Source organism: Dermacentor andersoni, chromosome 7 (genome assembly GCF_023375885.2).
Source record: "Dermacentor andersoni chromosome 7, qqDerAnde1_hic_scaffold, whole genome shotgun sequence".
NCBI classification, from domain to species: Eukaryota; Metazoa; Arthropoda; class Arachnida; order Ixodida; family Ixodidae; genus Dermacentor; species Dermacentor andersoni.
The window spans coordinates 177,055,005-177,069,478 of NC_092820.1; the positions used below are offsets into that span (position 1 = coordinate 177,055,005).

The 14,474-nt window shown below is 46.9% G+C and overlaps 1 protein-coding gene across 2 annotated transcripts in view; it reads right to left on the reverse strand.

Annotated features, from left to right (window-relative positions):
- The window catches only part of LOC126532977 (uncharacterized), a 259,755-nt gene that overhangs the window by 11,525 nt on the left and 233,756 nt on the right, over nucleotides 1–14,474 (reverse strand). Inside the window, exons 12-16 of one of the 2 annotated variants that reach the window (XM_072289414.1) lie at nucleotides 12,778–12,881; nucleotides 10,920–11,019; nucleotides 9,282–9,363; nucleotides 3,450–3,564; nucleotides 2,763–2,885 (exon numbers count right to left, since the gene is read on the reverse strand). In XM_072289414.1, the coding sequence (XP_072145515.1) occupies nucleotides 2,763–2,885; nucleotides 3,450–3,564; nucleotides 9,282–9,363; nucleotides 10,920–11,019; nucleotides 12,778–12,881 (524 nt within the window). Of the gene's footprint in view, nucleotides 1–2,762; nucleotides 2,886–3,449; nucleotides 3,565–8,217; nucleotides 8,867–9,281; nucleotides 9,364–10,919; nucleotides 11,020–12,777; nucleotides 12,882–14,474 lie in introns of those variants that run through there. The other variant, XM_072289415.1, reaches the window with a different exon arrangement.

The following is a 14,474-nucleotide window of genomic DNA, read 5'->3' on the forward strand; positions in this document are numbered from 1 at the left end:
GCGCAGGTTGTCTTCGTTCATGCTACAAAACAACCCGCTCGTGAAGAAGAACTTCTCACCAGTCCGTGCCAGCTACCTTCTTGTTGTACCGTCAGCGCTGCGTCCAGAAGTACTGCACGCCCTACACGACGATCCAACTGCTGGGCACCTCGGATTCTTCCGGACGCTGTCGAGGATACAGGAAAGGTATTACTGGCCGCGTCTGATTGCCGATGTCGCCCATTACGTCAAGACATGCCGAGACCGTCAGCGACGCAAGACACTACCGACAAGGCCAGCAGGATTACTACAGCCGATCGAACCTCCTCGCCGACCATTCCAGCAGGTTGGGATGGATTTGTTGGGGCCGTTTCTGACGTCAACATCCGGGAATAAGTGGATCGTCGTGGCGATGGACTATCTCACCCGCTTCACTGAAACTAAAGCTCTACCAAAAGGCAGCGCAGCCGAAGTGGCGAAATTTTTCGTCAAGAACACCCTGCTGCGACATGGTGCCCTAGAAGTCCTCATCACTCACAGAGGAACGGCTTTTACAGCAGGGCTCACCCAAGCCATTCTGCAATACAGCCAGGCAAGCCACAGGAGGACAACTGCCTACCATCCGCAAACGAATAGTCTCACAGGGCACCTGAACAAGACCCTCGCCGACATGCTAGCAATGTACGTCGATGTCGAGCACAAGACGTGGGACGCGGTCCTGCCATATGTAACCATCGCTTAGAACACGGCGGTGCAACAAACAACACAGATCACGCTGTTCCAAGTTGGTTTAGGGCAGGAACCTGACAACAATGCTCGACACCATGCTGCCTCACGTCACTGACGAGGAGAATCTTGACGTCGCTACCTATCTCCAGTGCGCTGAAGAAGCCCAACAGCTCGCCTGCCTACGGATCAAGAACCAGCAGCGTACCGACAGCCGACACTACAACCTCCGACAACGCTTCGTCGAGTACCAGCCCAGCGACCGTGTTTGGGTATGGACCTCGATACGCCGACGAGGACTCAGTGAGAAACTATTGCGATGCTATTTCGGACCCTACAAGGTCATCTGACGTATTGGCGCACTGGACTATGAGGTCGTGCCAGACGGCATTTCACATTCACAGCGGCGCAGCGCACGATCTGAAGTGGTCCACGTGGTGTGTCTTAAACCTTTTTACGGACGCTGACGAACTTTCCTTATTTTGTTGTTTTTTTTGCTACGAGTACTTCTTTATTACTTTCGTTTGTTTGCAGCATCAGGTCAATGCTTTTTAAGAGGGGGGTATTGACACGTGTACTTGTCTTTATCGGGCGACATGTTTCACTGCCTAACAAATGTTATCGCACAGCGCAGCACGCATCTGCATGTATCGGAAGTTTCTGGAATGTTATCGATGGTTCCATCCGCTGTTTGTGACCGAACCTTGTGTAATCTGATTGCATGTGTGCGCGACACGAATAATGTAGAACTTTGTGGAATGCACGCGGGTCCCAGCGATTACTCTGGAACATTTGACGACTGATGTATAAAAGCCGACGTGCTTGACCCACTCACCAGATTTTCGACAATCGCCTCTGTGTTCGCCGCTCTCGTTGTGCTTTAAGTGTAGCCTGTTTTGTGGGCACAGGTTCGCCCAATAAAAGCTAGTTTTGTCTTTCACAGTATTGCTACTGTGTTCTTTAACGTCACAACCACGTGACAATATTACATTGGCAAAACACGCAACGAAATGATCACACAATCTAGGACGAAAAGACACATCAGCATCAGGTGCCCTGTAAACCACACGGAGCACAAACAACAACTAATTTGTTGTGATGTTTAGAAACAAGCTCTCATGATTTTCGATCTGTTGCATAACATGAACATTTATACCAGAACTAGCAGTCACTGCAATTCCCCCACCACGTGAACCACAATCGCATCGATAAATGCAAGAACCAGGGGGAATAATTTCACTATCACAAATGTTTCCATTGAACCAGGTCTCGGTCAAAACCACTAATTGAGGGCCGTAAGTGAGTAACAAAATTTCCAAGTTTATCTGCTTTGTTGACAGTGCTCCTGGCATTCAAACAAAGGATAAGCGAAAATTTCTCTGATATCTGTGATCGCTATGATTCAGGTGCCTTGCTATCAGCAGTTACAACTGGAACATGTGTGGAAGATGCATCATCCCATACGTAAAGCATTTTTCCAATGCGAAGTTTATTATTTATGAGTGACACTTTCTCTCCTGTTTTATCATGTGTCGTAGTTTGCCACAGCCATTTTCTTTTTCTTAGGGTTTCCAAACAGTAATCATTTCGGATAAATATGTTTCGTCCGGTCTAACTTTCCAACTATGCTGTGCATCTTCTGTTTCTCAAGACCGTCCTGAAAATGAAGAATAACCAGGCTGTTTGATGAGGGTTTTCCAAGCAGGTGTATTCTAGCTTACGGGCAATAAGAAACTGTCATTGTGAAACTGCAAGGTTGAGGAGAATAACATTCAGCAAATAGAATGCACTGGCATGGCCAACAAGATCTTGTGTCCCCACACAAGCAATGCTCCAAATTCTCTTGCAAATGAGGTAGAATGCAAGGAAAGATTAACACTGAGATTCATCATACCCTCTCAGAAAAAGAGGCACTAGCAAATGTGGAGGAGCCACATGCAGTTTCCAGTGTTCTCTCTCACACAGGCAATCTTGATATCAGAAACGATTCTGTACAGACTATATCAGGGGTACTGATGTTCAGACATGATGACCGCAGCAAATGGCCACTTCCTTACCTCTCGGTTAAGTGGCCTGGGTATGGCACCGGTGCCGGCGCCAGCTCCGGTGGACTTCCGAAAGAAGCCAGAAATCCAGCCTATGTGGATCCTGCCATCTTGAGAACCCAGGCTGATGCCTGCCTGTGAGAGCACCACAGAAAAGATGTTTGTCCACAGTCTGTTTATAGAACTTCCTCAGCTGCCTGTCAAGTTATGCAAACTACACAGCTCGGTGATGGCTTTGTGAAGCAAAATTAGAGACAGAGTAAAACAATAACCATCACTGTAAGCTGCCAAAAATCGATATGCACAACATCCCACATCATACAGGAATATTCAGTTTATGCAAGTGGTGTAATCAATATTCTTGTAGTATTGGGTAGCTCCATAACAAAATCAAACGTTGTGTCAAAGAAATCCAGTCAAGGGCAAATTTCCAGGCAATGTTTTCCTTCAGATCACTGCCATTCATTCTTTAGTGCTGGCCACTGGACCATCATATTCTGAGGGTGCCAGTGTTGATCAACGCAAGGGTCAGAAATAATAAAAGGAGAACAGGTGTCAAGACTGTTTCGTTTTACACATTAGCCTAGCATTGCTGCACTATATGATTATCAATATTAATTAGTATAAAGTGGCGTATGATCGGCATTGCTCTAAACAACGGCAAAATTTGAAGAGCAAACAACACAAAGAAACGCTTGCCTTGTCCATTTCGTCCCGGCTGAAGTCCAACACACGAGCTAGTAGTCGGACCACTTCTGGGCGCTGACCCTGTGGACTGCTGAAGTAACCCAGCACTAAACTTTTCATTATTTGCCTGCACAAAGAAAGCAAATGACTTCGAGGTGATTTTTACTTGCAAAAGCGTGTTTTGGTGCATTCCCAGAATGTATTTCGATAAGGGGAGCGCGTGCATTTGTGATCAATTAAATTGAATTCTTCACCATGTTTTAAAAAGAAGATACGAGGAATATGTGGCACTATGCAGAACTGAATATGCTGTGCTGGGCACTCTGGATACAATTCATGTAAGCTACATTGTGGATTAGAAGAAGCAAGCCAATGAGAAGGAAATTTGCCTGCCTGGTTTCCTGTTTCTTTTCTGTTCTAATCTCTTTTTCCCACTTCTTGCATTATGTAAGTGCATTATACAAGGTGTCCAACTGTTACAGGCACTTTCAGAAGTGACTTAATGAATGAATGAAATAGGCACGGACCATACAAAAGACATTAAATAGGACCTTTAAACAATAAAGAGCTAGTAGCTCCACAATAAATGTGTAGAACGCATGAAGAGATGCAAGAAGCAGCTTAGGGACAACTAACTGAGTAATCCATACCAGCCAAGGCAAAGGTTAGGTTTGTATACATCTCAGATTATATATATCATTCAAGCGTCACGGCTTGCCTTTGCTTATTCATAAGTCTTATCAGGCAGCATCTCAAACCCCTTCCACGGCACAAGCCCACCATAATTTAAGTCACCTCAACCACCTTAAACAGGTCGTGAAAGAGACCGTTTCACTGCATGTCAGTCATTGTTCTTCATGCAGTTTTCAACAGATTGGAATAGTCTTCCCACAGACAGCCCTCGTTCCCTGCCAACTTAAAAAAGACACTGAAAGCATCTTCTACAAGTAACTGCACCAATGCATCATGTGAAAATTCCTCAAACCAGCTTTTTGAGGTATTAAAACTAAATAAATCTCTATAGCTTGTCAAATGGTAATTAGAGGTTCCTTTTCATTTTGAATGACCATGCATTAAGTGAACTCTTTGTCAATGCTGGTGCGCAATGCCAACATGCCCAGACAACGATCCAGTCTGCGAGACTACATCAACTGCAACGGAGGTGTTCAGGGATGGATTCGAGGATGGATCTGACCCACGCCTCCTTGCAGTGTCAGCAAGGAACTTCGTTAACCTCACCTAAATGACTGTAGCAATTTTGCAATGTACCAGTTCCAAGCTATTAAATTAGAATGAGCTGCTTAACTCTTTGCCTACGATGGAGAAAATAGCTGTCTTTTGTAGGCTGCACCAGTTTTCTTTTTTTCTGAAGGAACTACTGCACTCAATATTTTATGTACTAATACATAAACTACATAATCTTTTCCATAAAAAATACATAAATACATAAACTTTTACCGCATAAAATTTTTATGAAGAAGATGTTTGTCATAAAAACAATATAATGACACGTGTACTTATCTTTATCGGGCGACCACGTTTCGCCGCCTAACAAATGTTATCGCACAGCGCGGGACGCGCCTGCATGTATCCGAAGTTTCTGGAAAGTTATCGATGCTTCTATCCGCTGTCTGTTGTCGCCGAACCTTATGTTATCTGATTTCATCACCTGACGCGAATGGTGTAGAACTTTGTGGAAGGCACGCGGGTTCCAACGATTAGTCTGGAACATTCGATGACTGCTCTATAAAAGCCGACGCGCTTGACCCGCTGATCAGATTTTCGACGATCGCCGAGCGTGTTCGCCGCTATCGTTGTGCTATAAGTGTAGCCTGTTTTGTGGGCACAGGTTCGCCCAATAAAAGTTAGTTTTGTCGTTCACAGTACTGCCACTGTGTTATTCAGCGTCACGACCACGTGACATCTGGTGGAGGTGCTGGGTGAAGCCAGAAAAGTGCCGCTTCGCTTACGATGAGCTTCTATTCCTAGGCCACGTCATCAGCAAATCCGGAGTACGATTAGTCTGGAACATTCGATGACTGCTCTATAAAAGCCGACGCGCTTGACCCGCTGATCAGATTTTCGACGATCGCCGAGCGTGTTCGCCGCTATCGTTGTGCTATAAGTGTAGCCTGTTTTGTGGGCACAGGTTCGCCCAATAAAAGTTAGTTTTGTCGTTCACAGTACTGCCACTGTGTTATTCAGCGTCACGACCACGTGACATCTGGTGGAGGTGCTGGGTGAAGCCAGAAAAGTGCCGCTTCGCTTACGATGAGCTTCTATTCCTAGGCCACGTCATCAGCAAATCCGGAGTACGCCCCGACCCGCAGAAAACAGCTGCCATCGCAAAGTTCCCGCAGCCCACCGACAAGAAGGCAGTGCGTAGATTTCTTGGCATGTGTGCCTACTACAGGCGATTTGTCAAGAACTTTTCACGCATCGCTGAGCCGCTGACACAGCTAACTAAATGTGACGTCGAGTTCAAGTGGGAAACGCCACAGGGCGACGCATTTCAAGAACTCAAACGACGCATGCAGTCGCCGCCCGTACTTGCGCACTTCGACGAGCACGCCGATACCGAAATACACACTGACGCCAGTAGCCTAGGCCTCGGTGCCGTCCTAGTCCAGAGAAAAGATGGACATGAACACGTGATAGCTTACGCTAGCCGATCATTGTCAAAAGCAGAAGGTAATTATTCTACAACCGAAAAGGAATGCCTCGCCATCGTTTGGGCCACAGCGAAATTTCGCCCTTACCTATATGGCAGGCCATTCAAGGTGGTCAGCGATCATCACGCGTTGTGTTGGCTAGCTAACCTAAAAGACCCCTCAGGACGGCTGGCACGGTGGAGCCTCAGGCTACAAGAATACGACATCACTGTAACCTACAAGTCCGGACGAAAACACTCAGATGCCGATTGCCTATCCCGCGCCCCCATTGACCCGCCGCCGCAAGATGACGAGGATGACGACGCCTTCCTTGGAATAATAAGCGCGGAAGACTTCGCCGAACAGCAACGAGGAGACTCGGAGCTAAAAGCCCTAATCGAGTATTTGGAAGGGCACACCGACGTTGTCCCAAGGGCATTTAAGCGTGGATTATCTTCGTTCACGCTTCAAAACAACCTACTCGTGAAGAAGAACTTCTCACCAGTCCGCGCCAACTACCTTCTTGTTGTTCCGTCGGCGCTACGTCCAGAAGTACTGCAAGCCCTACATGACGATCCGACCGCTGGGCACCTCGGTTTCTCCCGGACGCTATCGAGGATACAAGAAAGGTATTACTGGCCGCGCCTAACCACCGATGTCGCCCGTTACGTCAAGACATGCCGCGACTGTCAGCGACGCAAGACACCACCGACAAGACCAGCGGGATTACTACAGCCGATCCAGCCTCCTTACCGACCTTTTCAGCAGATTGGGATGGACTTGTTGGGACCGTTTCCGACATCAGCTTCCGGAAATAGGTGGATTGTCGTGGCGACGGACTATCTCACCCGCTTCGCTGAAACTAAAGCTCTACCGAAAGGCAGCGCAGCCGAAGTGGCTAAATTTTTCGTCGAGAACATCCTGTTGCGACATGGTGCTCCAGAAGCCCTCATCACCGACAGAGGAACGGCCTTTACAGCGGAGCTCACTCAAGCCATTCTGAACTACAGTCAGACAAGGCACAGGAGGACAACGGCCTACCATCCGCAGACGAATGGTCTTACGGAGCGGCTGAATAAGACCCTCGCCGACATGCTAGCGATGTACGTCGACGTCGAGCACAAGACGTGGGACGCGGTCCTGCCGTATGTCACCTTCGCCTACAACACGGCGGTGCAAGAAACAACACAGATCACGCCATTCAAGTTGGTTTACGGCAGGAACCCGACGACGACGCTCGACGCCATGCTGCCGCACGTCACTGACGAGGAGAATCTTGACGTCGCTACCTATCTCCAGCGCGCCGAAGAAGCCCGACAGCTCGCCCGCCTACGGATCAAGACCCAGCAGCGTACTGACAGCCGACACTACAACCTCCGACGACGCTTCGTCGAGTACCAGCCCGGCGACCGTGTTTGGGTATGGACCCCGATACGCCGGCGAGGACTCAGTGAGAAGCTGCTGCGACGCTATTTCGGACCCTACAAGGTCATCCGACGTATTGGCGCACTAGACTATGAGGTCGTGCCAGACGGCATTTCGCACTCACAGCGGCGCCGCGCACGATCTGAAGTGGTCCACGTGGTGCGCCTTAAACCATTTTACGGACGCTGATGAACTTCCTTAGTTGGTTGTTTTCTTTGCTACGAGTGCTTTTCTTTGTTACTTTCGTTTGTTAGCAGCATCGGGGCGATGCTTTTTAAGAGGGGGGTAATGACACGTGTACTTATCTTTATCGGGCGACCACGTTTCGCCGCCTAACAAATGTTATCGCACAGCGCGGGACGCGCCTGCATGTATCCGAAGTTTCTGGAAAGTTATCGATGCTTCTATCCGCTGTCTGTTGTCGCCGAACCTTATGTTATCTGATTTCATCACCTGACGCGAATGGTGTAGAACTTTGTGGAAGGCACGCGGGTTCCAACGATTAGTCTGGAACATTCGATGACTGCTCTATAAAAGCCGACGCGCTTGACCCGCTGATCAGATTTTCGACGATCGCCGAGCGTGTTCGCCGCTATCGTTGTGCTATAAGTGTAGCCTGTTTTGTGGGCACAGGTTCGCCCAATAAAAGTTAGTTTTGTCGTTCACAGTACTGCCACTGTGTTATTCAGCGTCACGACCACGTGACAATAAATTGTCAGAATCAAGATTGTGGGATAAAATTGAACGAAGTTTGTAATGACATGCTTGTAAGAAAAATATGTAACTAAAATTATGAGATATATAAAATGTATTGCCAACTAACAGGCACAATCTTCGAAAAAATCAAAATATTTAATTGAACAGGTATTGGGCATGCCAGGCTGCAGTCACTGATGTTCCGGACTGGTTTGCGTCATCATCGCTCTCAGAGTCCAAGTCTGATGAAAAGGCAGCATCCTCAAACTTGCTGTTGCTCGATCCATCGATAAAAACAGCCCCAGGGACAGCGGAATCACGAGATCTGCGTTCTTTCGAAGCACACGTGCCGTTACCGAAGGTGGACATTTTCACTTCCTACTTTGACGATCGCGAAACTTCGGAGCGCGTTCAAAAATTACCGCATGTTGGAAAAAAAATTTAACTGCTCCCCCCATTCCCCCATTCCCGGGACACAAACATATAGTTCTCCTTCATGTCCGATGGCAAAATGCGTCTACGAGACGCGCAGAAGGTCTCAAAAGTGGCGTTACAAACCATTCATAGCGGGCTAATGATGTCCAATGGGTGGAAAGAGAGCGAATTCCAACATGCACAGTGGCCAGGTCAAAACTTGTCAGCCGACACGAGGATGCTCTGCACCAGGAGTTTCTAATGAAGCTGAACACTCCACAATACTTGGGTGGCTGCATCCATTCAGACGCACAAAATCACAGTTGTCAGTTCAGCTACACTAGCTGTTTTACAGGCTGCCATAAGATGCGAGGCACTTTGTTCAAGTCATGGAATGTACAATGAAAAAGAAAAAAAAAATGTGCAGGTATGAAGGCATTTATTCCCACTAGGTGCTCCATCCAGCTTTCTGCAACAGGTACACAAATTCACTCTGGTGTAGCAAATGGCATCAAACTCATTTTCGATGTGCTGACATCCCATACAAGTACTATTCAGTGCAATTCAAATGTCTTTCTTCAGGTGAGCAAAATTCAGGCAATGAAGGGTTAAGAAGCCCAATGTAATCTCAAAGAAGATCATTCAGGCAGAGACGTACTTGTCAACTTTTCCCTCCGTCGTGCTCCGGACAACGTGCACCTCTTGACGTATCCTCTCCACCTCAGCTTCCCGCTCCGAGACTGCAAGTGACAGAAAGCACTGCTGAATATGGCCTGTATACTTCCATGCAAGAGGTGTTGCGGCACACACGTTGCCATCATGCAATGACCGCACACACACAAAGCGCTGAATGGTGACGCACGCAGACCTTTTCAAAACAGCCACGCACACAGTCCATGCACAGAAGGGAGGACGATGCAGCATCTGGGGCGGGGAAGTGAATATCACACAGGTACTGGTGCCACACCTGTCAGACCAGTACCTGATGTAATACTCAAGCCCAGGCCCAGTTCAGGGGGAGGTCGTCTTCTTGCAGATGATGAAAATGTTGGAACAGCGGCTGGGCAATGCCATGCTTCATGCTTTTGTACATCTCATGGAAGCAGCAATGTGCATGCGCCAGAAGTGGACAAGTCAGCTGCCTGCGCTATGGTGACAAACCACAAGACATCTTTCCAGTGTGTTCTGTTTTGTTAGGCACTACGATCTGTTAATTACAGGTTCAGAAAAAAATAAACATGTTCCTGACCAACAAACCCAAATTCACATTCAATACATGCACATGTCACAGCTTCACATAAACAGCTCTGCTTAATGCAGTACCCTTAGCAAATGATGTGGATTAACTTTCTTTTCCTGATCAATTTATAGCTAACTCCTGCAGGCATTGTGTCTCCTCAGTGGAACTGCTATATTATAGGCCTAGGTGTACGCAGTGTACAATGCTTAAGATCTCAAGCAACAACACGTCAATGTCATAAACGTGTATCAACTTTGTTAAGTGCTTCTGCATTTAGAGATAACCTGGAGCCAAACCCCAACATAACGTTTCACTACAGCCAACATCGAAAAGCCCAAAGACTATGTATACAGGCAAACGTAACATCAAAACAGGGAAGAACATTCAGCGTTCAAATCATGCACTGTGAACCAATAATGCCTGTGAGGCGCTCTCATCATTCACCAGTAGAGCATTGCCACTTCTAGGAAAACCCAGTAATGCAGTAAGGACAGAAATGAAAGTTCCAGATGTCAATGGTTGGCGAGCACTCCACCGCAAGGGACAAGCTGCAGGCCAAGGCATTCGAAAAACAACACCACGGCCAGCAGTGCCAGTGAGAACAAAGGCTCGTAAGGCCAGGGGAAAGGGAAGAAATAGAAGCACAAGCAGTTGTGAAAATGTGAAAAGCAACAGACAAGACAAAAAGAACAAGAACATGTGCACTGGTGGTGGTGGTGGTGGTGCAAGTGCGCCATGCATGGGTGGGCCTCCCCGAGACAGCATCTCATCTGGTTCCCCGGGCGTCCCTCATCTCCCCAGAGATACCAAATGAGATTAGGCCTCGGCAGGGCGCCGGTGCAGTGGTGTCTCTCCCCGGGGCAGTCACCGTGCAAAAAAACCTCCCGTTGCCATGACCAAGCTGAAAACCCTCCCAGTTTCTTGGGGGGTAGTGCTAACGCTTCCGTGCTTGAGCCATAGGTGCAAAAGAAATGAGAATAGAGGGACAGGCAGATAAAAATAAGAGGAGGAGGAGGGCACAATGCTTTGCATGCTAAACTGGACCCGGGGACTCACGTTGTTGCTTCAGTGCCGCTATCACCTCCTCTCGGCGGTCCAGCTGCTGGCTGAGGCGCTCAGCAGCTTCGAGAGCATCTCTGCTTCCTTCTAGTTGCTCCTACAGGTTGGTTAATGGCAAATACACAGACACTGCCAAAACAGTTTGTGGATATACAAAGAGTGCAAGAAAGGATAGTCACTTTTCGTCCCTCCTGAAGCCTGTCTTGTGATATGATAACGCATTCCTAATGTTTAGTAAAGACTTACTTACAAACCCAAATTATAGTGCACAAAGCACTGCACAAAAGTAGTCTTTGTCAAGAGTGCACATATCATAATGTTTGAAGAACTGCTGCCTGGCCAAGTGGCAAGATTGCCAAGGTGGTCATGGCAGGCAAAAGGTGCAAAAGGTTTAGAGTCATGAGATAAACAAAGATAAGGCCGCTCTAAGTGCACAAGCATGTAACCCATCTGGCCTCCTCTGTAAGTGGCCTGTGATCTTTTAAGGAACACTACACAATCTTAATAAACCCAGCAAGCTTCTCGAATTAGTTTTGAGACAAAATACTAACAGCACAAGCTACGACAGCCAATGACAAAGCTTTCTCTGAAATTAAACAGATTGAATCCTGTTAGATAGCAGCTTTCAAAAGGTCACAGACAGATTAGACGTACTCAAGTACAGTGAAACCTCATTAAACCGTAGTTGGCTGGAGCTCGGAAAAAGTGCGTACTAAACGGTAGTACTGCTTAACCGAAATAGCATGAGACCGCCTACTTACTGTCAGAAACGTAACTCGGAGAGAGTGCGGTGAAAGGGGAAAAAAGATGCAGTATTTATTCACTTCGTGCGACAAAAGTGTTATTTTCGTTTGATGCCATGGCACCCTAGCAGAGACGACAGCGGCCTCAAACTTACTGAAGCTGCGAGCCAGCTTTTCAGCCAGCCTCCTCTTCTCAGCAAACACTCGCAAGGCAGATTCCTCGTTGGTGTTGCATATTCTCCATGCACGCGGGCGGTAGCGCAGCAGAACTTGCGGGGCGCCTTTTTTCATTGCGGGGTGCTGTTCTTGTCGCAACGATTGCATTCATGAGGCTGACGTAATGCGCAGCTTCTGCCACTGTCAGGCCTGAATCGCCCATGCTGTCACTTTCCGTGTCGTCCTCATCACTGTTGCTAGTCGACACTTCGGCAACAACAGAGGCAACGATGGCAAGAAGTCGAACCTCGTAGCCGACATCTCTTCGCGGTCGCAGCAGCGCTGCCGAGTAACTTCTTTGCATTCCAAATGCCACACACCGTAGTCAACAGTAGATCTCGTTCACATGCGAGCACAGACTTTTTCGTGTCATGTTTGATAGCATGAACAATATCTAATTTTTCTTTTATGCTGAGCACCTGGTGTATTTTTTTATCCGAGCTTCGGTATGACACAAGTCCTCATTTGCACGACACCACAACTCTCTCTGGCATGGTGCCAAAATGATGTTGATGTTGATGTGGCTTTATACGCAAATGCACAGGGCGCTTGAAGGCTGTTGTTCTGATCTCTGAGGCTTGTTCTGCTGGTTCCGGGCCGCCCAATGGAGATGACGCACCGTGTTAACCGATGCGTACACAATAAGCTGGTACGGTTTATGCGGATACAAAACACATTATGTTCAATGGCCTCTGAGTCGGAGACCTGACTTTACTACTTTTAAAATGAAACTACTGTTTAAACGGGTACGGTTTAACGAGGTCTTACTGTACCAAGTTCTTCAGCACACTGCAATCCAATGACTGCTTTAGGCTACACAGCTGTGACACTGATATTGCATTTGAGTTTCTGCCCCAGCAAACTTGGGAATTTCAAAGGCCTTGATGTGGACACACCTGTTTCTGGGTCACCAGGGCAACAAGCTGCCGAGACTTCTCCCTCTCCAAGGATAGCTGGGACTCGTATGAGGAGCGCAGCAACTGAATCTCTCTGTCCTTCTCTGCAAGTGCCAGAAGACAATAAGATGTTACACACAAAGATAAAAACAAAAGGTCTCTGAAATGAAATGTGCCATGCTTCAGTGGAACTCATTCACTGAAAGTAGGGTTCTAAAAGCAGCCTACGAGTATAGGCGTCAAGAGCCCAATAGAAAAATGTAGGCTATATCAAAAAGTCCACGAAAGAAAATATGTCACATTTCAATCGAAGTAGGAGCGTTCCTTCATTCCTCATGAAATTAAACTTCTAACCTATAAAACCCTCATTCGCCCCAACCTCAAATATGGCTGCACTGTATGGAATCCATACAGATACTGTGACGTCAAAAAACTAGAATCATCACAAAAAAAGGCAGTGCGTTTTATTTGCAGGAGATATGACAAGGACTTTTCGAACTCTCTTCCCCACTTGGTCTCACTCCTCTAGCAAAGCGTCGCAAACTGGAATGCCTGAAATTCCTTCACGTGTTCAATTCTTATTGTCTCTCCTCTCTAGATACCATTTGACTTGTTCCAAACCCTCATCTAGAGGAGTCATAATGCACTAAATATCTGAACCTTCTTTGCCCGCACTGATTACTTTAAATACAGCTTATTTCCAACAACAATTGAAGTCTGGAATTCATTACCAGGCAACATCTGCTCACTACCACTGAAACAATTCATGCAACCTTGTGTATAAATGTTTGTATGTTTGTTCTTCATCCCACTCTTGCAATAGCCTCATTGAGGCTGCAGTATGTACAAACAAACAAACAAACAAACAAACAAACAGACAAACAAACAAACAAACAAACAAACAAACAAAACAAATAAATATAGTTCTAAGGCAGTTTTATGAGTTTAGGCATGAAAAGGCTGGTACTAAAAGAATGTAAGCTGCGGCTAAGGACAACATACTGGAGCCTATATCTTGAGTAAAACTTTCTTGTAAACCCAAACTTTGGGATTCCAATTCAATATATGCTTTTCATAGGCGAAATGAGATTGATTCATTGGCTGAAGTGCAAGTGTATCAGGTTTGCAGGCAAATCAAAACTCTTAAAACATGGCAGCTAGAATAAGTAAAACAGAGACATCAAATGCTCCTGAATAAAAGGCACATTGTGCACCAATTTGGACGAAAAACTAAGTGTTCCTCTCACTGTTGTTCATGAAAAATTGCTCTACACGTCTCCTGCGCTCAAGGTCAGCTTGCACGATTCCTTGTCCTTTTGAGGACACTTGAGAGGCTAGACTTGAAATGATGCTTAACTCCTTGTGACGTGCTTACCCTGTCGCTGGTTTTATTCAGCACCCACGAGTTTAACAAAGAACAACTAGTATGACTGCCAACGTCAGCAGAGTCAAACACATACAACATCCGAAACATGCATTTGAACTAAACCAGAGAGGAAGACACGACTGCCGACTTCACAAATCCCTTCCCAGTAATTTTGCTGCAATGGCAACGTGGCAGTTTGCGGTGTGCTTCATGGCAGAACTAGGGTGCCTCGATGCTCCCACTCGGGTGGTGTCACTCCGTGAGTGAAAGGGGTCATGCCGCCCCCATTATTCTGCCCACTCCTCTCCACCGTGCCAGAGGAAAGCACAGA